At 43.5% G+C, this 27,911-nt stretch overlaps 1 protein-coding gene across 1 annotated transcript in view; it reads right to left on the reverse strand.

Moving 5' to 3' along the window:
* Positions 1 to 27,911, reverse strand: part of PITPNC1 (phosphatidylinositol transfer protein cytoplasmic 1) — a 145,697-nt gene that overhangs the window by 80,709 nt on the left and 37,077 nt on the right. Inside the window, exon 6 of the mRNA XM_081583197.1 lies at positions 9,277 to 9,348. Coding sequence (XP_081439323.1) covers positions 9,277 to 9,348 — 72 coding nt within the window. The remainder of the gene's footprint in view (positions 1 to 9,276; positions 9,349 to 27,911) is intronic.

Genomic DNA, 27,911 nt, shown 5'->3' on the forward strand with positions numbered 1-27,911 from the left:
ATGCTGACATGCTGACAATATTTATGACTAGGCTAATTATTTTGCTATTTCACTAATGAAATCAGGATACTACCAAAGAAGAGAGAGAAGACTGAAAGCTTCTGCTTCATGACTACAAAAAATAGCAACAACACAACTCATTGTGTAACTTTGAAGTAAGTTATTTTAAATCTCATTGCAACATGTGAATAGTTTCTTAATTTTATAAGACTTTTTAAAGAAGGAAAAACATACACATATAAATATCTTTTTTGGCTGAACCATACGAAAGTTAGAGTATATTGTGTGGTACTTCATTCCTAAATATGTCAGCATGCATCTCCTAAAAACAAGGAGATTCTCCTACATATCTGCAATATAATGATTGCAGGCAGGAAATTTAATACTGACTCAATACTACACTGCACTAGTATCTAACGCATGGTCCAGACTAAAACTTCTCCAACTGTCCTATCTTTTCTGTGTCTTGCACAAGCCTACCCCTTTCCTTAATCCAGAATCTAAGCAAGGATTAGGTGTTAAACGTACTTGTCAAATTACTTTAGTCTCCTTTAATCTAGCATAGTCCCCCAGGTTTTTGTTTTGTTTTGGTCTTTGGTGACATTCTTCATTGAAGAATTTTGGCTAGTTGCTTTGTGGAGTGTCCCTCGATTTGGATTTGTCTGATTGCTTTCTCCTGATTAGATTCAGGTTAAATATTTTTGGCAAGGATGATCCATATCACTATTTGTGATGTTGCATCCTCAGTATGTCACAAAGGAAACTTGATGGCATCCACTAGACTTCTCTACTGCTTGTAATTAATACATAATCTCTGTAGTGACACTTTGAGGCAGTGTGAATTACTGTTCCCTAATACTGTTTCACACTCAATGGCTTGGGCATCCATTGATGACTCCTGCTTGAATGAATTGGTACTGAGGTAGCTATGAAATGGTCACTTAGATATTGATACTTGGTATTGCTTTTCTGGCTCTGCCCACTGCTTTCTTAACCATGGGATTCAGCCTCATCCCTTTGATTATGCTGCTTTTGACCAGTTTGGTTAACTGTCTTCCGAAACCAACAGGTCAGCACAGCCTGACTGTTTTCAGATATATCACAGCACCAATGAGCCAGACCTAGACAGAAAGCAAATACTACTTTAAGCTATATCTATTAATAATACTGATTATTACCAATTAGCTCTAGCTTTCCTGAAGGTAGAGATAACTTGCATCATGACTCTCCTCAACCTGAAAGCTAGTCCTCATGCTGGATAGATGCTCTTCTTACCCACTTTCCCCCCCCTACAACCAACTCTCAGATGGCAAACTGTACTACAAAGAGCAAGACAACATCTTAAGGAATCAAACATGATCTGTTTTCCATTGTCCTCAAAATGATACCATTAGACACAGACTGAGTAAGGACATTGAATTTCCATTTCATGGACTATCGTGCATAATAATCCTTTAAAACTGCAAATGGGGGTGTTTTGTGCAAACTTCTTAGCATTACTGACTACTTATTAGAGAAAATTGCAGATTTTGTAGGTGGCTGGTTGTAACAATCTTAAGGTTAAAAACAGAACAGTACATCAGACATGTCTAAAAATAAAGCAAATGCTTTTTTCTTTCTATAATCCTCAATTAGAAACCATTTAAAGAAAGGATAATCAGCTTAAGAGGCTTGTAAATATGGATTCTACAGTTCTCACTGGCACCCCTGCTTTACAAATTAATTTTAGTACATTTCAAAATGTGTAAATAAATTATTTTATTCTACATCTACCCATATTGCCCTCTTGATGTTCAAAATACTAATACCACTAATGAAACGAACTTCATGATGACTATAGCAATAACAAATCCTCAATAAATAGAGCTCTTAGATGAGCTCTTTGTTAGTTGTTGGTTGGTAACATCCAGTGGGAACTATTTGTGGTTAGGAGGAGAACTCTTGGCCATGTCTCCAAGGAAATGTAAGTTGAGACAAATCAAAATACTGAAATTTTTACTCAATTCATCCAAGAAAGCACCTATCCAGGGGAAGAAACTCAATTTCTCAGGTAGACCTATGTAGTTGACTAAATGAGATAATCTAACTCCCTAAAACCAAGCACAACTCAGTGACTTGGTCTTAACCAAGGACATAAGAAAATAATCAGAAGCTAGATTGAAAGCCATGGGAAGGGCCTTCTCAGGACCAGGGTGCTCTCCCTCCTGGAGCAACCAGAACTTTCTTTCCTATGTCATTCCTCTTCTTAGATAACCTCACTTATTTCCATCTCTGAACCATGACTTTACACCTCTCCCTGAACTCCATACTCATATATCCAACTCCTTACCTACCATCCTCTTGGAAGTCTCCCTGGTACCTCAAACTGACTGTGCCCTAATGGGGCTCTTGACTTCTTGTTTCTCTTGCACTATTCCCCACTCCCCACTAGGGTCCATGGACAAAGCTAGAAAGCCTGATGCTCCCTGCTAAGTTGCTTCAGTCATGTCTGACTCTTTCCACCTCTATGGACTATAGCCTGCTGGGCTCCTCTTTCTATGGGATTCTCCAGGCAAGAATTCTGGAGTGGGTTGCCATGCCCTCCTCCAGGGGATCTTCCCGACCTAGGGATCATCTGGATGCATCTCTTACATCTCCTGCATTTGCAGGTGGGTTCTTTACCACTAGCACCACCTGGGAAGCCCAGAAATCCTGAGGTCATCCTTACTTTGCTCCCATCTAATGCATCAATACCTAGTCAGTCTGTTTCCAAAATATACCGATCTTTTGTCCATTGCCCTTTCTCCAGATGAAGCCACCATCATCTGTGATCTGGATTCTTGCTCTTGCTGCCAGCTGGAATACCTGTTTCTATTCCTTCTGTCCTCCCATCACTCTTGACAGAGTGGCCAGAGCAAACACTGAAAAACATAAATCACCTAGTGTAATATGGTATCCTGAACTGGATGCTGGGGGACCTCTCTGGTGGTCCAGCAGCTGGGACTCTGTGCTCCCAGTGAAGGGGGCCTGGGTTTGATCCCTGGTCAGGGAACTAGATCCCATGTAAGTGAAAGTGAAAGTGCAGTCGCTCAGTCGTGTCTGACTCTTTGCGACCCCATGGACTGTAGCCTACCAGGCTCCTCCATCCATGGGATCCCATATGCTCCAACTAAAGATCCCGCATATAACAATGAAGACGGAAGATCCCTGTGTGCCAAAACTAAGACTTGGCACAATTAAAAAAAAATTTTTAAGTGGTAAACTGAATGCTGGAACAGAAAAAGGATTTTGGTCATCTTCATGTGGTTTGTTCTCTGTGCGCGCACATCCTTAGTTTTGGGTATTCAAGTTTTCTCTTCTTTGAAGGATACCAATCAGCTTAGATTTGGTCCCACCTTCACAGCCTCCTTTTAACTTGGTGGTTTAATTGCTAATCATGTCTGACTCTTGCAACCCCACAGACTGTAGCCCGCCAGGCTCCTCTGTTCATGGGATTCTCCAGGCAAGAATACTGGAATGGGTTGCCATCTTCCCCACCCAGGAATTGAACCCTGGTCTCCTGCATTGCAGGCAGATTCTTTACTGATGAAGCTACAAGAGACTCCTCTTTTAACTTAATCACCTCTTTAAAAGCCTTATCTTCAAACATAGTTATAGTCTCAGGTACTCCAACATGAATTTGGGGGGATACAACTAAGCTTACAACAGTCCCCTTGCCTGGACAACCCTTCAGAGGGTCAGCTCCTTCCCAGCCTCAGGTCTCACCAGATTTGTCACCTCTTCTAAGAGGCCTTCCTGATCACGTGGCTTCTAGCTGAGCTCTCCTCCATCCTATTTATTGCCTTTTCAGCACTTCCCACAGCTGGAATTCCTTGTTTTCTTGCTTATTATGTGCTTTCCCCTACTCCATGAGTAGTGGAGATTTGTCTATCTGATTGCTGCATCCTCATTGCCTCTTGCAATGCCTGGCACATAGTAGGTACTCAAAATTTGCTGACAAGAAATGGTTTATTGACAATTCAGACAAAAGGAGAGTCTCATTAGAAAATCATCCATAATGCAGTTAATCCCAAGGTAGGACCATAACTGAAGCAAAACGTAAAATTTGTATAGCACTTTACAGTTTATGAAGTGCTTCCAGGTAAATTAACCTGGATGAATCCTCCACACTGTGATGCAGACATTATTTACTCTGTTTTCTTGATAAAGAAGACTCCATTGCTTAAGTCATAGAGCTGGAGATTCAATATGAATCTTTTCATTTTGCAAAGAACAACTCCGTGTTTTCCCATTATAACGTAACTGAACTAGAAACTAAATAAATTATCAATACTTCTTCTAGGCAACTTGAAGGAGAGTTCTGTGAAGAACAGAGCCTCGCTCTTCCAGGAACTAAACTGGACATTCTTTCCATCTGATCAGAGAAGTTTTGTTGCTGAGGAATAATGGCTAATGAGAAGAAATATTGTTCCCTTAGGCCCCTTCATTGTGTGTGTGGGGTGGTGGTGGTGGTTATAAATATGATTTTTTGTAAACTATTATGTTTTCAGGGGTATGAAGAAATGAAGGAATGTGGAGAACCTGATTTCCTAAGGGTTCACTTGGTTTGGTTTTAAATAGCACTTCATATTTCCTTTAAATCTGTAGTTCTCAGCCTTGATGGCTCTTAGGTTACCCTGAAGGAATGCAACAAATCCCAATGACTGGACCCCCATCCCAGACAAATGAAATCAGAATCCCGGGGAGTGGGATAGTGGCATCAGTGAGTCTAAAGCTTCCCAGGTAACTTTACTATGCAGGCAGGACTGAGAACCAGTGGCCTAGATCCTCAAGTGGGGTGGGGATGACCTATCTTATACCCTCCAAAGAGAATGAATCAGGTTTGACCAGAGTGTAGACCCTACAAGTCCACACACTTGCAACTGGCAAACTCTGTATTCCTAGAGACACAGTGTAGGAAGCACTGCCCTAGACCAGTCTGCACCCAGGACCAATTAAATCAGAATCCCAGGGTGGGCAGAAACCAGGCAGGAGCTAGGGTTAGAGTTTCTGAGTCCAACATGCAGCCAAGGCTAAGAACCACTGCTTTAAGTGGTACCTGCTTTGGAGGAGGAAGTGAAGGCAGGCCTGCCCCCACCATTAACTGCAGTGAGTGACAGTAACCTGGCAGCGGCCAACACTCGAATGATAAGCACTGACTCTCTGAGATCTAGATTTATGGCCTTGGACAAACAACAGAGCCTTACTTTGGCATGGTACCATCCTCCAGCACTAATTAAGGCCTAAATAATTCTCATCAGCATGTGCATAAAATAAATGGGCCTCAATTTAAGACAACTTCCCCATTGTGTCCTGGTTAATGTAATCATGGTTTATAGGTTTTCACATTCATAAATATACTAGCTTTATTTTAACAAGGAGAAGATATTCAAATCTAGATATACCGATTTCTATTTTTTTATATGCGGTATTGGGTCACGTAAAAGATGACATAGGTGGTGATTGATAAGAGGATAACAAAACGGACTCCATTCAATCAGTAATCAATATGATTATCAGTAGTGTTTTTCAATTTAATTAGTGCTTCTTATCGTCATCCATTTCATTAAAGTTCTGGCAGGTAGGGAGAGAAACAGGATGCAGATAGCAGTATGAAGGATGGTAGCTGAATGATAAGACTATATACCCAGAAAATGCAAAGAAATGGCCTGAGTTTATTAAATAATTTGGCAAAGCAGTGAGACAAGAGAAACATCTACCACTGCACTGCTTTCTTTAGCAATTCTGCCTCCCACCAGAAACTCTATACTCATCCCTGGACAGAAAAGAGCATGCCGGCACATGCCATCTGCTTAAGGCTCTAGTTTTGAACCCCTGGACAAAGCTATCTTTCAATAAAGTATTATTACATAAATACATATTCCTCATGTTTTGATTTGGAAACATTAACAAGTGTGAATGAAAACCAATGAAGTCTTCCTTTTCTGCCTCCAGGGACCAAGCTTGAACCAGCTGGGTGACCAACAGCTGCTGCTGAATATGGAAATTAGAAGAAGGCAAACTGGCAAAGAAGTCTAATTGAGCTGGAGCTGGCCTGTTTGGTCCAATAGCTCAGAAGTGAGACCTGGGGATGTATGGATCAGAGCCAGGCCGAGACTGGGCAAAAACACTTACTGAACTTGGACTTGGGCAAGGTGGGTGCCATGACAGAGAGATACATAGCTGACTGCATGGGCAGTCTCAGAGCCAGCAAGTTGGGGAGAAGGAGGCACCCCAGGGTGCAATAGCTGGCATTTCTCCCAGAGGAAGCAAGCTGTGTTGACAAGGACTGCTCACAAGTGCTCCGGGGTTCACTGCTTTTCTTGCAGGCTGGCCTAAGTCTCAGAGAGAACTGGCCTTTGGCATGGGTTGAGAATGCTGGCTCTAGGTATAGCTCCTGACTTTAGGATGGCTCACTTGGTATTTTAAATTCCTAAGAGAGTAGTGACAAAACTAAATTCCTAGGAGAGTAGTAAGAAAAGACCTTAGCGCCTGCCAAAAATGGAATACAAGACAATAAATGATAACCATGTGATTTTTTTCTTTTTTAGATTAGCCTTGAGCAGAGGATAAACCAGAAGATTACACTGGTCCTACCAACCTATCAGGCTCATCGTGGGGCCACACATCCATTCCAAACCTCTACAAAGGGAATGGGTTATAACTATCCGTGAAGAAAGGACAGAGCCATAGAGAAAAAGAGAAAGCAAGACAATCTGTCTAGAAAGACTAAAAGATGTTTTAACCCCTATTGCTTCCCTCAACCCCACGCTTTTTAGATTGTGCCAAGAAAAGCAATTAAGGCATGTTTGATCTCTATTATCCTTTTCTTGATGGTCTACAGATACATCAAAATGGTCATACCCACTCCCATATTCAGTGACTGGCAATAGTTTAAAGAAACACATTTAAGTAGGGAATGCAGGGTAGCTACTAAAAATTACTGGGAAGGATATTTTGTGACATGTTAAAAACATGTTGTATGATTCAATTTTAGGGAAATTGGTTGAAAAGTAAATTCATTAATATTTTGCAGGATGAACCAAAATGCTAACAGCAGTCATCTCAGAAGCATGAGATTACTACTGGTTTTGCTTTACTTTTTTTTTTTGATTTTCCAAGTTTTAAGAATCATGTGTTAATTTTCCGATCAGAAAGAGTCATTACTTTGTAAGAGTTCAAGTTACACCATGCAACATTACTTTAGACCACAAGACTTTGCTGGAGTTGGCCCCAGTGAAAGTGAAAGTGAAAATCGCTCAGTTGTGTCCGACTCTTTGCAACCCTATGGACTATATATAGTCCATGGAATTTTCCAGGCTAGAATACTGGAGTGGGTAACTTTTTCCTTCTCCAGGGTATCTTCCCAACCCAGGGATCAAACCCAGGTCTCCCACATTGCAGGCGGATTCTTTACCAGCTGAGCCACAAGGGAAGCCCAAGAATACTGGAGTGGGTAGCCTATTCCTTCTCCAGGGGATCTTCCCAACCCAGGAATTGAACTGGGGTCTCCTGCACTGCAGGCGGATTCTTCAACAACTGAGCTATCAGGGAAGCCTGATTTCAGGCTATAGACAAGGAGGTGGGACTAAACGTTTCCTCTGAGGTCACCCAACACCAGGGGATGCCACCCACTAAGGGTCCTGAACTCACGGGGGGACAAGCACCCTTGAGGGTAGCAGTCTTCTCTCCTCTGGATAGTTTCAGGAACTCTGGAGTTGGCATTCAGCTGGGACAGATCTATCAAGTAGTCAAATTTGGAGACCCAGTGGGTGCTGTTCTGATCTGAGTCTCTCCAACCAGGGCTGCTGCTGCTACTAAGTCACTTCAGTCGTGTCCAACTCTGTGTGACCCTACAGACAGCAGCCCACCAGGCTCTGCCGTCCCTGGGATTCTCCAGACAAGAATACTGGAGTGGGTTGCCATTTCCTTCTCCAGTGCATGAAAGGGAAAAGTGAAAGTGAAGTCGCTCAGTCGTCCGACTCTTAGCGACCTCATGGACTGCAGCCCACCAGGCTCCTCTGTCCATGGGATCCTCCAGGCAAGAGTACTGGAGTGGGGTGCCATTGCCCTCTCCGTCCAACCAGGGAGGGGTTAGCAAATTTTTTTTCTGTAAAGGGCCAGATAGAAATCCTCTAGGCTTTGTGAACCACATTAGTTCTGTTATAAGTACTCATTTCTGCCACAGACGAATGAATGTAGCTGTGTTCCAAAATACTGAGTGGATGAACCAGTGTCCTCTCTCTCATGCTGGTGTGAATTGTATTAATAGTTGTCGGGCGACCCCTCCTGGGAACCACTCAAGCTCTGTTCCAGCAGACTCCACCTTGAATGGGACCATCTGAGTGCTGCACAAATGCATCCATGTATTCTAGGAGAATCTGTTCTTGCCAAGGGGAGGAACCGTCTGGAAGATGTTTCTAGAAGCTGTTAACACGATGGCCTGGCCAAAGCTGTAAACTGACAATGTTTATGAGCCCTTCGGTATTTCTTTCTGGTGCTTAGGCACCTCCAAAACCTCCTGCATCTTGTTTTGTATTCCCTTAGCTCAGTGAAGGCACCAAAGGGGTCACTTTGTCAGGAGACTCTCTCTCGTTCATTCCAATACAGCCTCAATTTTCATCATTCTCCACAAATGTAACTGAGGCAGAAATAAACAGGTGAAACCTTGCAGCTTCTAGATACAGAGTCTTCCCTCATGGGTCCTGATGGAACCCACAGCTCAAGGTCAGGGTGAGGTTGTTGTAGGTCAAATCATCCACTCATAAAGGGAAGGGAATTTAGAAATGTATTGCTCTGACAGAAAGAGGTGGGGTAAAAGTCAAACATAAGGAAAACACCTTGCAGGAGGGTTACACTGATTTTTAAGGTGGGATTTGTGGGCACATATGAGTGTGTGTATGTGAACATATGCACAGCCCAGAAAATATGTACAGTATGCTCACACACATCTGATTGTATTCATCCTTCTCAGTAAATGTCAATTGTCACGGATAAGATGTGTGTTCAATCCAATGACCAGAAACCAAATTCTAGACTCCGAGGTCCCCCTCATCCCTCTTGATCCCCGACAACAATCACTCCAGGTGACAGAAATTTCTGCATAGAGGCCCACAGAAAGTACATAAAAACGAGAAGAAAAGCTAGAGCTTCTCTGCGGTCCCAGGCACAGATGGTGGGGCTGGCTCTGTCCACGAGGGGAGAACACAGTGTGGACTGGGGCGGGGGTGGGGTGGGGAGAGCAAGGGGGCTACTCACGCTGTCATTGCTTCCTTTGTTGTCCTCATACTTGGTTTCTATATGAATGGAGAATTTCGGCAGAAAGGAACACTATGGGAAAAGAGAAAGGTTTCATCAGCACACCAGTTTTTTCTCTCTTCACATCTTGGGTTTAGAGGCTCTCCTGGCCTTCTGGTTGTGACCACTGTCCACCACCAGTGATGTTAAGACACTAAGTCCATATCCAAATGTAAGCAAAGCTACCTTTGGCAACGTGAACACAATTTCATCCAGGAGTCAGGCCAGAGAGAATAACTAGGCAATAAGACAAGTTGGCGAAGAGGACATTTCCCAAAGGAGTATGTTCTGTGAGTCCGACCATAGGCTTTATAGAAAAGCACCCCCCTGAAACAGAGACAGTTCCAGTTCCAGTTCCAGTGTGTTTCCCTTTAGGGAGCAGCTACCACAGCTGGATACCTGCAGGCCAGCCTTAACCATTATATAAATATTCATAATAAGCTAGAGGTGGTAGAGTAGAGCTTTACAGTTATAAATTATTAAAGTCAGACAGACCTGGATTTTAGTTTGGGGTTTATCACTTGATAGCCATGTGACTTTGGACAAGTCATTGAACTTATCTGAACCCCAGCAATACTGAAACAGAGACAGCAATGATTACTTAACAGTGACATTGTGAAGGTTAAACGAAACCACGTGTGTAAAACATATCAGTGCTGGGTATCGAGCAAACATTTAACAAATCAGTATAAGGCTGCATGTGAACGTGACATGAAAGACAGCCTCTCTTTTTGCCAGCATGGGGGAGAAAAACCCCAAAAGCACATCACCCTGACATCCTCATCTCACTGAGCCCATTCCATGTATTCAGTAGACGAAGGGTTAGTGTGGCTTGAGAAGAGGATTTTGATGGAGGTCGATGTGGCCTTCCTCCTGCTGGCACTGGCCCTGAGCTGGGCATTAACCTTCTTGACCTCCAGAGATAGGATCGCAGACTACAGGCTAAAAGGACCCAGCCACTCCACTGGGAGCTGCGGGTATTGGAGTGAGGCTCGGGTCCATATGCTCCCAGTTCCAAGAGGTTGCCTCTTTTATTTATCCAGTGTACATAGACCCAGCACTGGTTTCAGTGCTTCCAAGTTCTAATTCATTTATTCCTTCTAACTATCCCATGAAATAGGAACTATTATCATTACCCTTTTTTTTTTTTAAATTGGAATATAATTGCTTTACAATGTCGTTTTGGTCTCTGCTGTACAACAATGCAAGTCAGCCATAATTATATGTCTAACCCCTCCTTCCCGAACCTCCTTCACCCCTCCCAACTAGGCCATCATCACAGAGCACCAAGCGGAGCTCCCTGTGCTCTACAGCAGCTTCCTGCTAGCTATCTATTTTACATATGGTAGTGTACGTATGTTAATGCTACTCTCTCAATTCAGTCTCCCAACTATGCCCACAAGTCTGTTCTCTATGTTTGCACCTCTATTCCCGCCCTGCAAATAGGTTCATTAATACCATTTTACTAGATTTCATATATACGTTTTAATATATATTTGTTTTGCTCTTTCTGACTTCCTTCACTCTGCATTGACAGGCTCAACTTTCACCCACCTCACTACAACTGACTCAACTTCATTCTTTTTATGGCTGAGTAATAGTCCATTGTATATATGTACCACCTCTTCTTTATCCATTCTTCTGTCAATGGACATCTAGCTTGCTTCCATGTCCTGGCTATTGGTTAAGTACATGGCCCACGATCACATAGCTAGTAAAAAGTAAAGTTGTGATTGAAAGTCTGGTGGCCTGATCAGGGTCCATGCTCTTGACGAGGACCTCACCGGTTTTCAGCATGAGATTGCTGAACCTGTAGCAGCAGCACCCTGGAACTTCTTAGGCAAATTCTTGGGGCCAATGCCAGACCCACTGAATCAGAAACTCAGGGGATGGGGCTCAACCATTTTTGTCAAGCCTTCCAGCATGCTAATGCAGGTGTAAGCTGGAAAACCACCCCACTATACCATGTATGGGAAGGAAAGAGAGACGATGAATTATCTAAAATCCTGCAGTCCACCATACACACCCGTGCCCCACTTGGTCATCCCATGTGCCTGTGATCCCCTTTCAGCTCCACTGAGATCCCTCAAGTGGCATCTTTGCAAGAAAGCAGAGGCCTTCGATGTGCCATTGATAATTCTCCTGACATCACATGTCTGTGTGCATTCAGCGTTCATCTGTCTTAATCTGAGTGAAACAAGCAAGCTGAACCGTGACTAAGGAAACATGGAAACAATCAATCCCAGTAATTGCCTCTATGGAGAACGAAGCCCTGCGATCATTCTTTAACACCTTCTTTGCTGTCTCCTCCCAAACCTCTCACTGCACAACTGCTGCCCTCACATCCAGACCCAGGGAGTTCCAAGGAGGGGCCACATGTCACGAATCAAGATGGAGCAGCTCAGAGCCCCACCACAGAGCTCTCAATAGCCATGTGAACTTGAGAACATGAACCTGCAGAGGCTTTTCAAAATAACAAGCTTCAGGTGAATTGATTTGTCCATAATTTGGCTTTTCTGGTGGTTCAGCCAGGGAAAGAATCCAACTGCAACACAGGAGCCACAGGAGACATGGGTTCGATCCCTGGGTCGGGCAGATTTCCTGGAGGAGGGCATGGCAACTCACTCCAGTATTCTTGCCTAGAGAATCCCATGGACAGAAGAGCCTGGCAGGCTACAGTCCACAGGGTCCCAAAGAGTTGGACATGACTGAAGCAACTAGCACGCACACAACCCGTAATTCGTGAGGCTCAGTCCAACATGTGCACAGTACCAAGTAGCAAAAGAACGGAGCTGTCCAGGGTGGGAGGTGGGTCTAGGGGAGTCAGAGTGGAACCCATAGAGAATTTTTAATCGGCTGAATCTCTAAACCACTTAACTAAGGTCAAACAAGTGAATTTTAGCATTTGGATGTTAAACCCCAAATACGAAATGCAAAACTCTTATGCAAATTAACAGATGTTGTTATTTTTGAGTCAAGGGACTTAGGTTATTTTCATGTCAGAATGGCAACGCTGCAAGAGGCTCGAAGGGTACTTGCTTTTGGCAAGGCAGTGGGAAGACACGGATCAGACAGGCCAGTCCCAGGCTGCTCAGCTCTATCTCCTTCAGCAGTGGTTTGGGACTGATAGTCCCCTTAGGATATCAATGGCTGATTCTCAGAGCCCTGTAGTATACATTGCCTCATGTTAAAATCTGAAGTGTTTCTGGCTCGGGGCATTTTTGACACTATCACTAAAATCTTTCCAACTAGATGTCCATCTTGAGATCAACTCCTGGTTCTCCCAAGTAGGTTAGCTTCCTTAAAAATCCAGCCCTCTAATTCTCAGTCAGTCAGTTCAGTAGCTCAGTCATGTTTGACTCTTTGCGACTCCGTGGACTGTAGCATGCCAGGCTTCCCTGTCCATCACCAACTCCCGGAGCTTGCTCAAACTCATGTCCATTGAGTTGGTGATGCCACCCAACCATCGCATCCTCTGTCATCCCCTTCTCTTCCTGACTTCAATCTTACCCAGCATCAGGGTCTTTTCCAATCAGTCAGTTCTTTGCATCAGGTAGCCAAAGTATTGGAGTTTCAGCTTTAGCATCAGTCCTTCCAGTGAATATTAAGGGTTGATTTCCTTTAGGATGGACTGGTTGGATCTCCTTGCAGTCCAAGGGGCTCTCAAGAGTCTTCTCCAACACCACAGTTTAAAAGCATCAATTCTTCAGTGCTCAGCTGTCTTTATAGTCCAACTCTCACATCCACACATGACTACTGGAAAAACCACAGCTTTGACTAGACAGACCTTTGTCAGCAAAGTAATGTCTCTGCTTTTTAATTCACTGTGTAGGTTGGTCACAGCTTTTCTTCCAAGGAGTAAGCATCTTTTAATTTCATGGCTGCAGTCTCCATCCACAGTGATTTTGGAGCCCCCCTCAAAATAAGTCTCTCACTGTTTCCATTGTTTCCCCATCTATTTGCCATGAAGTGATGGGACTGGATGCCATGATCTTAGTTTTCTGAATGTTGAGTTTTAAGCCAATTTTTTCACTCTCTACTTTCACTTTCATCAAGAGGCTCTTTAGTTCTTTCTCACTTTCTGCCATAAGGGTAGTGTCATCTGCATATCTGAGGTTATTGATATTTCTCCCGGCAATCTTGATTCCAGCTTGTGCTTCATCCAGTCTGGCACTTTGCATGATGTGCTCTGCATATAAGCTAAATAAGCAGGGTGACAATATACTGCCTTGACATACTCCTTTCCCAATTTGGAGCCAGTCTGTTCTTCCTCTAATCCTAACCAAGTTTAAACTGTTGAGTAAGGCTTTCTTTCCTTTCCCCCTGGCTAGCTTCCTATTGTATGTCACCACTGAGGTTATCTTAAACTCCTTCCCTTCTCAAGACCCTGTGCTTGGCTTTACTCTTCCTTCCTTGCAGTTGATAATTTTGGTTCATAGTTCAACAATGACACCAATCACGTGACAAAACACCTACGTTTTCCCTCTCCTCCATTGCTGCAAATCTGCTTTTTTATGCTGCTTCCTAGTCTTCGTGAATCAGAGAAAGATGCTGCCTTCTTTATCCCAATGGAAAAAAAAATATAATGATCAGAACTGAGAGATAGAGGGGTCATCAGACCTGAGATGTATCGACTTGGGCAAATTATTTTCCCATCCCCAGCGTGGACAATTTTTTTCTACTCTGTAGCGTGCTGAGAAGATCAATGAGGATCATTCAGGTAAACCCAGCACAGTGTCTGGCACAGAGTAGGTGCATGGTTAAATATATTTGTAAGTTTCTTCTCTGGAAACTTGTTTCATTGATTATTTGCATCCTCTCCCTGCTTCCTTCCTACTGCCTAAAAATATAATGAAAAGGGTCATACTCTTAAAAAACAAACAAGCATCAAATATCCTCAGTTATGTTTCTTCCTTGATCTACAACCTGCCCCACTCCTCCTTGTCTTCACAACCAAACTCTATTAAAAGAATAGTTGATGCTTGCTGGCTCTACTTTTCCACCTCCTATCTTTTTTTCTCAAGCAGTGCAATATGGTATGGAAAGGACTGATTATCAGAGAATTTTCAAAGCAGCACTGCTTCTCCATCTACACCCTGTAGGCCTCCCTAACCTGTGGGGTGTGTGTGTGTGTGTGTGTGTGTGTGTGTGTGTGTGTGTGTGTGTCTGTGTGTCTGTGTGTGTGTGTGTGTGTGTGTGTCTGTGTGTGTGTCTGTGTCTGTGTGTGTGTCTGTGTGTGTTAAGTTGCTTCAGTCATGTCTGACTCTTGGCGACCCCATGGACTATAGCACTCCAGGCTCCTCTGTCCACAGGATTCTTCAGGCAAGAATACTGGATTGCCATTTCCTCCTCCAGGGGATCCTCCTGACCCAGGGATCGAACTCGTGTTTCGTATGTCTCCTGCACTGGCAGGCGGGTTCTTTACCGCTAGTGCCACCTGAAAAGCCCACACTGTTTTGTACGACTAAGCAATTCCTCCTGTGCAGCTTTCTTCCCTCCTCTGTTCCTTCAATGAAAGTGGTCCCTTAGGTTCTGCCCTCCACTCTATTTACTTCCCCAATTGATCTCATCTGTTTCTGACTTTTCCATGACTCATTTTTATGAATCCTCCCAAATGAACATGTCTCACCCTGGCTGCCCTTCTCACAGGTCCAGATGCTCACTAGCTGTCCCCGACGAGGGTCCTCTAGGCACATCAAACCTGAAACATCCGTATTGAATCTGAACATTCTGCACTGTACGAGTTTCCCAGAACTGTCAAACTACCATGAATCTGGCGGCTTAAAACAACAGAAATGTATCTTCTCATGGTCCTAGAGCCCATAAGTCTGAAATCAAGATGTTGGCAATGTCGTGCTCCCTCTGAAGGCTCTAGGCTTCCAGTGGCCTAGCTTCTCCCACCTCTCCCAGCTTCCAGTGGCCCCAGGGGCTCCTTGGTCTGTAGCTGCAACTCCTTTCTCTGCCGCTGTCTCCACATCACCTTCTTCCCTCCATATGTCCCTCTGTCCTCTTCTTATAAGACAATAGTTACTGGATTTATCCCACCTTAAATCTAGTGTGATTTCATCTCTCATCTCAAGGTGCTTAACTGATAATCACCTGCAAAGACCCTACTTCTAAATAAGGTCACACTTGAGGTTTTGGTGGACATGAATATTGAGGGGGATGTTATTCCACCTACTATTTGATACATTCACCCATTACAAACAGTGAACTGCTGAGTCCTGCTGACTCAGTTTCTCTCCTTAAGGGGAAGACCTGGAGTCTTCTGCTTCTGACCTGAATCTTCTTTTCTGGCTTTGCCTGGTATTCATCCCATAGCCAGTCACAGAAGACCACTTCCCATTTCATGAAACACTTCTGGCTGCCATGTTTTTTGCCCACAATGCCCTTAGCTTGACATTTCTTTCCTAAATCTTACCATTTCAAACACCACTTCAGAATGATTATCCGGTGTATACAGGTAGCATCCTGTTTGTATTTTTGTCACAGCATTTATCTCCTTTTCCATCATCACATTGAGCTGTCTGTTTGTCCGGCTCACCAACCGGATGACAAGCTCCAATGCCATTCCAGTAGAAGGATCCCTCCCCTATAACCCGCCGCCATTAGGAATGGTGTGAGTCACTGTCTCCCCAGTTATTCAGGCATCAAAGCATCTATTTTACCTCCAGTTTGCCTGAGTCTGCTTTCTGTGACAAACGGCTTTGCTCCAGCTGGGAAGATACCACTTAACCTGCTGCTGCTGCTGCTAAGTCGCTTCAGTCGTGTCCGACTCTGTGCGACCCCATAGACAGCAGCCCATCAGGCTCCGCCGTCCCTGGGATTCTCCAGGCAAGAATACTGGAGTGGATTGCCATTTCCTTCTCCAGTGCATGAAAGGGAAAAGTGAAAGTGAAGTCGCTCAGTCGTGTCCGACTCTTAGCGACCCCATGGACTGTAGCCTACCAGGCTCCTCCGTCCACGGGATTTTCCAGGCAAGAGTACTGGAGTGGGATGCCATTGCCTTCTCCGACCACTTAACCTAGTCATTCTCACATATCTAGGGGGTGGGGAAGGGAGCACCCCATCTTCCAACCATGGACTTTCTCAAAATACATGCTATCCCCTAGGGATTTGGACACATTTCCTAGAATGAGGGGGATTCCATACCACTGAGGGAACCGTCAGAAGTGTGGGAGTGGAAAAAAAGTTGGGAATCCTGACATAACCAAACGTGCATGATACAAGAGGAGAGATTATCAGGAGTGTCACTCATTGGCTAAAACTGTCTAAGGGATTCAGAATACTCCTATGTTCTCCACGTCACTTGGTTGGCCCATAGCAACATGCTGGTTGTTGTTCAGTTGCTAAGTCGTGTCTGACTCTTTGTGACCCCATGGACTACATGTAGCACGCCAGGCTTCCCTGTCCTTCACTATCTTCCAGAGTTTGCTCAGATTCATGTCCATTGAGTCGGTGATGCTATGGAACCATCTCACCCTCTATCACCCGATTCTCCTTTCACCTTCAATCCTTCCTAGCATCGTGGAGGAAAGACTAAAATACCCATGGTAGACAGAGTTCTAAGATGGTCTCCAAGATTCCCAGCCCCTGGTATAATCCCTGGTATAACTGCACATCTTGCATAATCCCTCCCCTTAAGTGTAGATGAGACCTATGAATAGAGACTTCCCTGGTGGCTCAGACAGTAAAGAATCTGCCTCCAACGTGGGAGATCTGGGTTTGATCCCTGGGTCAGGAAGATCCCCTGGAGAGGGGAATGGCAACCTACTCCAGTATTCTTGCCTGGAGAATTCCATGGATGGGGTAGCCTGGCTGACTACAGTCTATGGGATCCCAAAGAGTTGGACATGACTGAGCGACTAACACTTTCACTTTCACTACTCTTCTGAATAGATTCTCATGGGGATCAGATCGTGTGGAGTGGCAGTCACTCAGTCGTGTCTGACTCTTTGCGACCCCCTGACTATAGAGTCCATGGAATTCTCCAGGCCAGAATACTGGAGTGGGTAGCCATTCCCTTCTCCAGGGGATCTTCCCAACCCAGGGATCGAACTCAGGTCTCCCACAATGCAGGCAGATTCTTTACCAGCTGAGCCATCAGGGAAGCCCCCCGGGATCAGATAATGTTACATTATAAAAGACTTCATTTTAGAAGCAGGTTTTTTCTTTTATTCTTTTTTGCTATTCTGGGTCTTTGTTGCTGTGCATGGCTTTCCCTAGTTGAGGCGAGTGGGGGTTACTCTTCATTGTGGTGTGCGGTCTTATCTTGTGAAGCATAGGCTCTAGGGCATTTGAGCTTCAGTAGTTGCAGCTCGCAGGTTTAGTTGCTCCACAGCATGTGGAATCTTCCTGGACCAGGGATCGAACCAACATCCTCTGCATTGGCAGGTGGACTCTTATTCACTGTACCACCAGGGAAGTCCAAAGCAGGTTGGTTTTAAGGAAGTAAGCTGCTATGCCCTAGAGTGCCATGTGGCTAGAACCTGAGGGAAGTGTCTAAGAGCCAAGAGTGACCCCTGGAGGCCAGCCAACTGGAAAACCAGACTTCACTCCTACAACCACAAGAAACGGAATTCTGCCGAAGACCAGTAAGCTTGGAAGAGGACCTTGAGACTCAGATGACATTTCAACTATGGCTGAGATTTTGATTTCGGCCTGATGAGACTTTGAACCAAGGACTCAGCTAACTTGAGCCCCAGTGGAAACGCTGAGAAAATAAATTTGCGAAGTTTTAAGTCACCACATTTGTGGGGCATTTATTATACAGCAATAGAAAACCAATATAACACTCAACCTCAAGAATACAACCACTGCTTCCCTTCCAAATCACTCATTTGGCTCTTATCTGAGTAAAGTGTCACTGACTTTGAGATTTGAACATATCTAGGAAGATGGGATGGGGAATTTGTACTCTAACTTAGTTCCATCTGTTATGTCATCCCCTCTGCCAATGGCCACTGCTAACTGCCCAGGGTGATATTTACTAGAAACTGATGCCATGAAACTTGCCACTGATTGATGTCCAGATGCAGCAGGGTGCACCTAGCCCACAGGGAGAAAGTGCGGTTGTTCAGTAGAAAGAATACAGGTTTTGGAGTGAAACAACCTTTAATTCAAACTCCGGATTCTTTTCACACAAACTGAGACCTTGGGAGAATTCCTTAACCACTCTGAGCTTAAGTTTTCTCGTCTGTAAAATGGATATGATACCAATCTCTTAGCTGTGGGGTGAGATAATAAATGTCCAAGGCCAGGCCAAGGTCTGGCTGAACACATACTACAGAAACGTTGGTGTGCCTCTTTGTACTCCTCTCCATGAAATCCCACAGACCAGATGGGGACTAAATAGAGACGGCATGTGTGTAGGGAGAACCCTCCACTGTGTGTGTGTAAGGATGCCCTGGGCGGTTGTGGATTTGCTGAAGCGGCAGCAACAGGGGAACACCTGGTTGGTCCTTTCTGTGACACGGATGGCAGCTAAGCCATGGAGCAGGCTTGAGTCCTTCCAGCCTTGCTCTGACCCCTAACTTGTTGTATTCTGAGGGCACGTCAACACATCTTCCAGGTCCTCTTTACTGTCTTCCTTTTCCTAAAGCAGCTCCTCTTTCTGCACAGGGGCCCTTTCCTTTCACCTCTTCTCAGATTTCCTTGACCCCTCTGCCAATTTCACAAAGGGAAACAAGAAGACTACCAGAATTTCCACGAGTTTTCTTCTTTCCTAGATCTAAAGGCTTTATGCCTGCTGGTTCACTTAGCCTTATTTTAAAAAACTGAGGCTCAGAGAAGCTAAGAAATAGCATCAAAAGACAGCGTTTGGGAGCCCCAGAGGGTCCCATGAGATGAGCCTGCTTACAGGCAGAGGGTTGGGGCAGTGACTGCAGAGCAGCACAATGAAGCAGAGAGAGGGGCCGTGAAATAGCCTCGTCCCCCAGAGCCTAGGGGACCTTCATGAGTTCATTTCAGCCGCTCCTCTGCCCGCCTCCTCCCCTGGGCCCATTCAAGATCTGGAACGTTCTCCCTCATGAAAAATCTCTTTCTCTCTCTTGTTGACTAGAAAAGCAGCTTGGCCAGAGGACCGTAACAAATATTCCCTTTATTAGATCCAGGGTTTATTTTGCCTCTAACACCCTAAAAATAACACAGGTATCATGGAGAAACTGGGGAAAGGAGGAAAAGAAACTCTTGTCATCTCCTCTTTGATTTTCTAGCTTAGATCCTCCTAAGCCAGAAGAGTCTTACTAGTGTTACTCTTATCTGCTCCCTGCCAGGACTAACTTCCTTTGTACCCAGCATCTGAGCATCCTTAATTTGCCTTCCAAACACAATGTGATCCACTGGAATGAACCTCTTATTGGAAAGTGAGCATCAGGTAGCTGTGAAATCTCCAGCACCTGAAACCGAATGTGCAGGAAAGTATGTTCCCTGTTGAACACTAAAAACATGTACTTGTATCTCTTGGAAGTGATGGGGGGAATCTGCAGTCAGGAAGAAGAAATCCAGGAAAGACAAGTGAAGTACCTGGGCTCCTTGCAAGAATAATTTCCAGACACAGACACACCCCAGTTCAATGTCAGGAAGGGAAAGCAGCATATGCAAAATGCAAGGCAGAGCTCAATTTTCTATTCACTACAGACATGCTTTGGAAAAAACGAAAGAGCTATTTTTAGTCCAGTGATTGATTAGGGTCGCTATGGCAATAAGAATCACTTACGAGGAGGAAAGTGAATGTAAGTGAGTCTTAAAGTGAAAGAGGCAAGTGCACCGGAAATTTTATAGTTGGTTTCTGGGTGGTGCTGGGAGCCTGGCTGCATTGTTCACACCTGCTGAAGGAGAGAAGGGATGGTGGCTGTAGAGAACAGGCCAGGGAAACAAGTCTGAGGCTCTCTGGGGGCTCCATACTTCAAAAACATGCAGAGGTGAAACTTCTGGAAGACCTGCATTATCCACTTTGAGATCATCATTATTGTCATACGATACCCCCCACAGTGCCCAGTGCATGGTGGAAACTGCAAGCTAAAGGGTACTAATCCCTCCCATACCAGTGAAGCAAAAATCGTATTCTAACAGTATGTTTCTAAAACTTAACCTCATCTGGTGCGGTTGTTAAAAACAGATCCTAGTCTCCTTTCCTAATGACTTGCTTTCAGAAAGTTGGTGGAGTCCCAGAGCCCAGATGTGAACCTAGAACTTGATTTGTCTTTTTAAAAATAGCTTTATTCACATCCCATATTATTCTCTCATTTCAAGTGTACAGATCAGTGGTTCTTAGTCTATTCATAGAGGTGTGCAACCATAACTACAATCTGATCTTAGACTACTTCATCACCCTAAATAGAAGCCCCATACCCATTAGCAGTCATTCCCACCTCCTCCCCTACCTTATGCCTGAAGCAACCACTAATCTACTTTCTGTCTCCGATTTGTCTATTCTGGACATTTCATATAAATGGAATAATATAGTATGTGGTCTTTTGTGTTTGGATTCTCTCAGCATCCTTTTTATGGCAGAGTAATATTCCATTGTATGGATATATCATTTTAAATGTACCCATTCATCAGTTGATGTGTACCTGTGCCCACTCTTTGGTTATTATGAATAATGTTACCATGCACATTCTTGTAGATGCTTTGTGTGAACATATCTTTTTATTTCTCTTGGGTATACACTTAGAGTGGAACTGTTGGTCACATGGTTATGTTTAACTTTTTGAGGAACTGCCAGATGGTTTTCCAAGTGGCCGCACCATTTTGCATTCCCACCAGTCGTATCCGAGAGTGCCAGGTTCTCCATAACCTTGTCAGTACTTGTAATTGTCCAGTGTTTTTCAACCCCAGGAAGTTCTGGAATAACTTTGGGTCAAAATGATGATCCAAGGTAACCATTCCTCAGTCCAATCTGAGACACACAGACATGACTCAACACTGAGGTAATAATGACAAAACTAAGGATACTGTACTATCATCAGGCACTGTCTCAAGTATTTGGTATATAATAATTCATTTATTCACTCCTTAACCCTCTTAAGTTCAGCAATATGTGAACCGTGAACGTCCAGATGTTCAAGCTGGTTTTAGAAAAGGCAGAGGAACTAGAGATCAGATTGCCAACATCCCCTGGATCATCGAAAAAGCAAGCGAGTTCCAGAAAAACATCTATTTCTGCTTTATTGACTATGCCAAAGCCTTTGACTGTGTGGATCACAATAAACTGTGGAAAATTCTGAAAGAGATGGGGATACCAGACCATCTGACCTGTCTCTTGAGAAACCTGTTTGCAGGTCAGGAAGCAACAGTTAGAACTGGACATGGAACAACAGACTGGTTTCAAATAGGAAAAGGAGTACGTCAAGGCTGTATATTGTCACCCTGCTTATTTAACTTATACACAGAGTACATCATGAGAAATGTTGGGCTAGAAGAAACACAAGCTGGAATCAAGATTTCCGGGAGAAATATCAATAACCTCAGATATGCAGATGACACCACCCTTATGGCAGAAAGTGAAGAAGAACTAAAGAACCTCTTGATGAAAGTGAAAGAGGAGAGTGAAAAAGTTGGCTTAAAGCTCAACATTCAGAAAACTAAGATCATGGCATCTGGTCCCATCACTTCATGGGAAATAGATGGGGAAACAGTGGAAACAGTGGCTGAGTTTATTTTTTTGGGCTCCAAAATCACTGCTGATGCTGATTGCAGCCATGAAATTAAAAGACGCTTACTCCTTGGAAGGAAGGTTATGACCAACCTAGATAGCATATTTAAAAGCAGAGACATTACTTTGCCAACAAAGCTCCGTCTAGTCAAGGCTATGGTTTTTCCAGTGGTCATGTATGGATGTAAGAGTTGACGGTGAAGAAAGCTGAGCGCTGAAGAATTGATGGTTTTGAACTGTGGTGTTGGAGAAGACTCTTGAGAGTCCCTTGGACTGCAAGGAGATCCATCCAGTCCATCCTAAAGGAGATCAGTCCTCGGTGTTCTTGGAAGGACTGATGTTGAAGCTGAAACTCCAATACCTTGGCCACCTCATGCGAAGAGTTGACTCATTGGAAAAGACCCTGATGCTGGGAAGGATTGGGGGCAGGAGGAGAAGGGGATGACGGAGAATGAGATGGTTGGATGGCATCACTGACTCGATGGACATGGGTTTGGGTAAACTCTGGGAGATGGTGATGGACAGGGAGGCCTGGTGTGCTGCGATTCATGGGGTCGCAAAGAGTAGGACACGACTGAGTGACTGAACTGAACTGAACTAACCCTCTTATACAACTCTGTGAGGGTCATTTTACAGACAAGAAAACAAAGGCAGGGACAGGTTGAAGAGTATGCCCCAAATCATACATTTACCTGACGGCTCTGGAATGGACTCACTCAGGCTGTCTGGCTCTGAGTTCAAGCTCATGACTCCACATCCTGGTGCCTGTTGAGTATGAGGAAGGCACGTGAGTGTTTCCACTGGAGTTAACGTGCTCAGCTGGGGGTGAGCGTGGTTAAGGTCCCTCAGTATGTCCTGTGGCCACTGACAGACAGAAACCATGTGCGTGTACATCCATCTAATGCTCAGTTCAGTTGAGTCGTTCAGTCATTCTGACTCTCTGTGACCCCATGGACTGCAGCATGCCAGGTTTCCCTGTCCAACACCAACTCATGGAGCTAGCTCAAACTCATGTCCATCGAGCCAGTGATGCCGTCCAACCATCTAATGATAGATGTGCCTACTTTAAATAAGCCCAAGGAGGCTTATTCAAATAGGAGGCACCCAAAAGATATATTGGGGAAATAATTATTAATTTAAGAAATTTACAGTGGTACTCCTTTAAAATGCCAAAATATCCTAGTACCTTTAAAATACAATCATTTTCAAAAATTCAGATGTCAACATGATGACTTAAGATAACTCCTACTGTGGAAGTGCTCTTATTTTAAAGATTCTTTTCTGGCCATGTGGCTTGCAGGATCTTAGTTCCCTGACCAGGGACTGAACCTGGGCCATGACAGTGAACACGCCAAGTCCTAACCAGTGGACCTCCAGGGAACTCCCCTGGAAGTACTTCAAAAACCTTGCCCAGAACCAGAAGGGCATGAATTCTCAGGTGTGAAAAAAATATTACAAGTGAATAAATGTTCATTACTGCACTGTTGGTCCTATAAAGGGCAGGGAAACAACCCCAAAGTCCACCAGTAGAATGTTGGTTAAGTACACTGTCGTGAACTCTAAAGGTTTTTAAAAAGCAAAGTGCAAAACAGAACAACCTCATTATTGCAAAAAGAGGGGGAAAAAAAGCATGTTAGCATATGCACGGAAAAAACAGAGGAATAGATATCAAAATATTTTCATAGAGGAGAAAAGTTAAATTATGGGGCCCTTTAATTTTCTGTGATACAGTTTCTTGTAGTACTTGAATTTTATAATAAATACTTACTTTTTCAGTAAGCAGAAAAAATTCAAATCCAATTAAAAAAGTACATAAACACATCCATGATATCCCATAGTGACTATATTATCTCTAATGGAAGTCACAAGATGACTAAAAATTTTCACTGTTTCAAGTGGTTCCTGTATCACACTTCTATGGAGTCTTAGAACAAGGTGGATCTGAGAGGTGATACAGTTCAGTAGTTCAAACCACTTTTTAAATGGCATCAGAGTTCTTTCTTCAAATAATATGTTAGGTAAGTATCTGGTGGCTAGTGAGGCATGTTCATGGAACTTCCTGGACCAAAAGAAGAAAAGTTTGAAAATCAATGACTGAGCCCAGTAATACAATGCTTTATTTTTGGTTACCAGCTGAAATTCTTCCATGTCTGAGAGCCAGCATTTTACAAGGAGGCTTGGAGTCAAGAAAATTAAATATAAGAGTTGAGAGTCTGGCTTGGGGCAGATAAAGTACTTATAGGCTTTTAAAAGATCATTTCCTTTTAGCGTTTATCTGGAATTCAATGCATTCCTCTCTGACCATCTTGTTCTGAAACTCTATCAGACTTGATCTTCTCTCTAATGGAACCCCCATGAAGACATTGATTCTCTGGTACTATATTCTGTATTATCATATTAAATACACTCCAAGGCCATAAAAGGAATTTCAGCTTGAGATGGGATCATTCATAAAACTGAACTTTCAAATGTCTCCTCCTTTCACTAACAGGAGACTTACATTCAGAATGTTCCAGTGAACCTAGTGAAATAAGTCTAATGGTTAAGATTTATTATCTTCTAGGAATTCAGAGCTGAAGCCTGTGCTGTTTGTAAAACAGTAGACTGTGGGTGGTGAACCTGTATGTAGAGGCAGTAGACAACTTAGATTTTAAAGTACCTTTCAACTTTTTAAAGTCTTCATCGGAAAATTCTTACCCTTCTATTTTGACTGAAAATTTGTCCCATAGTTGGAAGGTAATATAAACTCTTTTGTGCATAGAAAATCTTTAATAGACACAACAGTTTCAAGAAGCTGTATGTCTGGCTGTCCCACATCTATTTAGAATCTCAGTCATCCTGCAGGGACTGATGTAAATAAAATAAGGGAGATAATTGAGCTTCTTGGCTGTTCTGGGTTCCCAGGGTCACATATGACTATACAATCTAGGTGGGTGGCCCTAATGACAGAGTAGTTACAAAAAAAAAAAAAACTGTAAAGAAGATAGGTCCAGAAAAATGAGAAGGGGAACCCAAGTGGAGAAAAAAGTAGAAGAATTTTAAAGCAAAGAGAAGGCAAAAAAAGGAATAGTATATAAGTAATACAGATGAGGATGAATTGGAGAGTGGTTTCCCCAATATAGGCTGAATCAGAAGAAAAATGGGGCCAAAAGGAGCAGTGGGACCTGAAAGAGAAGTGGGGGAAGGTGAGAGAGAAAGGGGGTGTGTGGAAGGCAGAGCATGGCAGTACAGCAGGAAAACAGCTGTTTGTACTCCAGCCCACAGTGAGGAAATGAACACCAGCCTCTCTGCTGCTTTTCACTAGCCTGCACTCTACACTGAGGCTTCTGTTCATTCATTAGTTCCTCCATTGATGGAGCCTCGTCCTTCTTCTGATATGCTGAGTAACAGCCACTCACTGGAGAAGCAAGGCCAAGAGGGAGAGGGAGCAAATGCATGAATGAAAGTAAGTTTTCTCAATGGGGAATGGTTTGCTACTGGTGCTTCTATGAAAATTGAGGAGAGAAACTAAATCCAGGCTCATTCAATCTACAGTTGGACCTGCCAAGGCAGAAATAAGCAGAGGATGACGGTGAATACCAATAGCTACACATGATAAAGGCAGGACAAGGAGTTAAGGAGCAGGTGGAAAGAAACTGCATGTAAACGAAAAAGAACTGTATGTAAATAAGAGATTGGAACAAATCAGTGACTCCCCATATACAGGCTGGTATATGGCCAGGTAGGAAACTTCCATATTACAAGCCTTCTCAGTTAAAAATGGTTAACAATCACCCCCTCTTAACCAACTGGGCAAATTCCTCACCTAAATACATACTGTCATGTAGTTCAGAGTATCTTAGTGATTAGAAAGGTTGAAAGATGTGGGGACAATTTTGCATTCACTTTATTTAATCTCTGAAATGTACTATTTCAGTGTATCCATATTTATACGTGTTTAATTTTATTTTTGCAGAAAGAAATCTGCCCACAAAATATTCTTGGTTGTATTATTCTGATCCTACCAACTTGAACTGAACACAACTCCACAGACATCAATAAATTGTATTAGAAGAGAAATCTAATTTTCAGTACAAGCAGAAAGTAGAAAAGAAGGAAAAGAGTATTTCTTAGGGAAATCTTCTTTGGAAAATGCCTTTCAACAAATATTTTTTCCTTTGGTGACTGTCCTCTGTTAAGTCATTCTTATGGACCTAGAGATTACCATACTAAGTAAAGTAAGTCAGAGAAAGATAAATATCATATGATACCACTTACAGGTATAATCTAAAAAAAAAACCAAAAACCAAACTTATTTACAAAACAGACTCACAGACACAGAAAACAAAATTATGAGGACTTCCCTGGTGGTATGGCGGATAACAATACGCCTGCTAATGCAGAGGACACTGGTTCAATCCCCAGTCTGGGAAGATTCCACATGCCAAGGAGCAGCTAACCCTGTGAGCCAAACTTCTGGGCCTCCACTCTATAGAGTCGAGTTTGTGAGCCCCAACTACCGAGCCTGCATGATGCAACTACTGAAGCCTGAGAGCTGAGAGCCTAGAGCCTGTGCTCGACAACAAGAAGCCACCAAAATGAGAAGCCCATGAGCCACAATGAAAAGTAGCCTCCACTGACTCCAACTAGAGAAAGTCCACACAAAAGCAACGAAGACCCAGAGCACTCAAAAGTAAAATGATTAATAAAAATTAAAAAAGAAAACAAAATTATGGTTACCAAAGGGGAAAGGGGGGGATAAATTAGAAGTCTGGAATTAACAGATATACAATAGTATACGTAAAATAGATTAACAACAAGGTTCTACTGTATAGCACAGGGAACTATATTCAATACCTTGTAATAACCTATAATGGAAAAGAATCTGAAAAGAATCAGATACATATATATCTGAGTCATTTTGCTGTACACCTGAAAGTAACACAACATTGTAAATGACCTATACTTCAATTTTTAAAATATGCAAATAACTTTAAAACACTACCTTATGGTTCAGTTCAGTTCAGTCACTCAGTCGTGTCCGACTCTTTGCGACCCCATGAATCGCAGCACGCCAGGCCTCCCTGTCCATTACCAACTCCCGGAGTTTACCCAAACTCATGTCCATCGAGTCGGTGATGCCATCCAGCCATCTCATCCTCTGTTGTCCCCTTCTCTTCCTGCCCCCAATCCTTCCCAGCATCAGGGTCTTTTCCAATGAGTCAACTCTTCGCATGAGGTGGCCAAAGTATTGGAGTTTCAGCTTCAACATCAGTCCTTCCAATGAACACCCAGGGCTGATCTCCTTTAGGATGGACTGGTTGGATCTCCTTGCAGTCCAAGGGACTCTCAAGAGTCTTCTCCAACACCACAGTTCAAAACCATCAATTCTTCAGTGCTCAGCATTCTTTATAGTCCAACTCTCACATCCATACATGACTACTGGAAAAACCATAGCCTTGACTAGATGGAGCTTTGTTGGCAAAGTAATGTCTCTGCTTTTTAATATGCTGTCTAGGTTGGTCATAACTTTCCTTCCAAGGAGTAAGCATCTTTTAATTTCATGGGAAGCATATTTTAGCTTCTGCTCCCCCCCCACCCAAAAATAGCTGAATCAATTTTTGTACAAAGAAGAGACTGGGAGAGCTAGAGTAAATGGAAATGGGATAAATTGGACAAACAATGCTGGTTGTTCCAAGGTTCCTGCTTCCCCAGGCACCAATCAATTGGGTTGCTGAGATGTGGAGACAAGTACGAACCCTGAGCAAGGACTGAGGCACATCTGCGAATAAAGCTGGTTTGTAACAGGGTCACTCGTACAACCAGCTCATTTTCTAAATTGAAATAAATCAGAATGCATAAACTGGCTGTCATCCCCACGTACTGCTGCCTTGGCTTTGGTCTAACAGAACTGATTTTGCTTGAAAAGGAACTTGCAGGTTCTGTGTCGCTTGATTCT

Source organism: Giraffa tippelskirchi, chromosome 3 (genome assembly GCF_054371585.1).
Source record: "Giraffa tippelskirchi isolate mGirTip1 chromosome 3, T2T-mGirTip1v1.2.pri, whole genome shotgun sequence".
NCBI classification, from domain to species: Eukaryota; Metazoa; Chordata; class Mammalia; order Artiodactyla; family Giraffidae; genus Giraffa; species Giraffa tippelskirchi.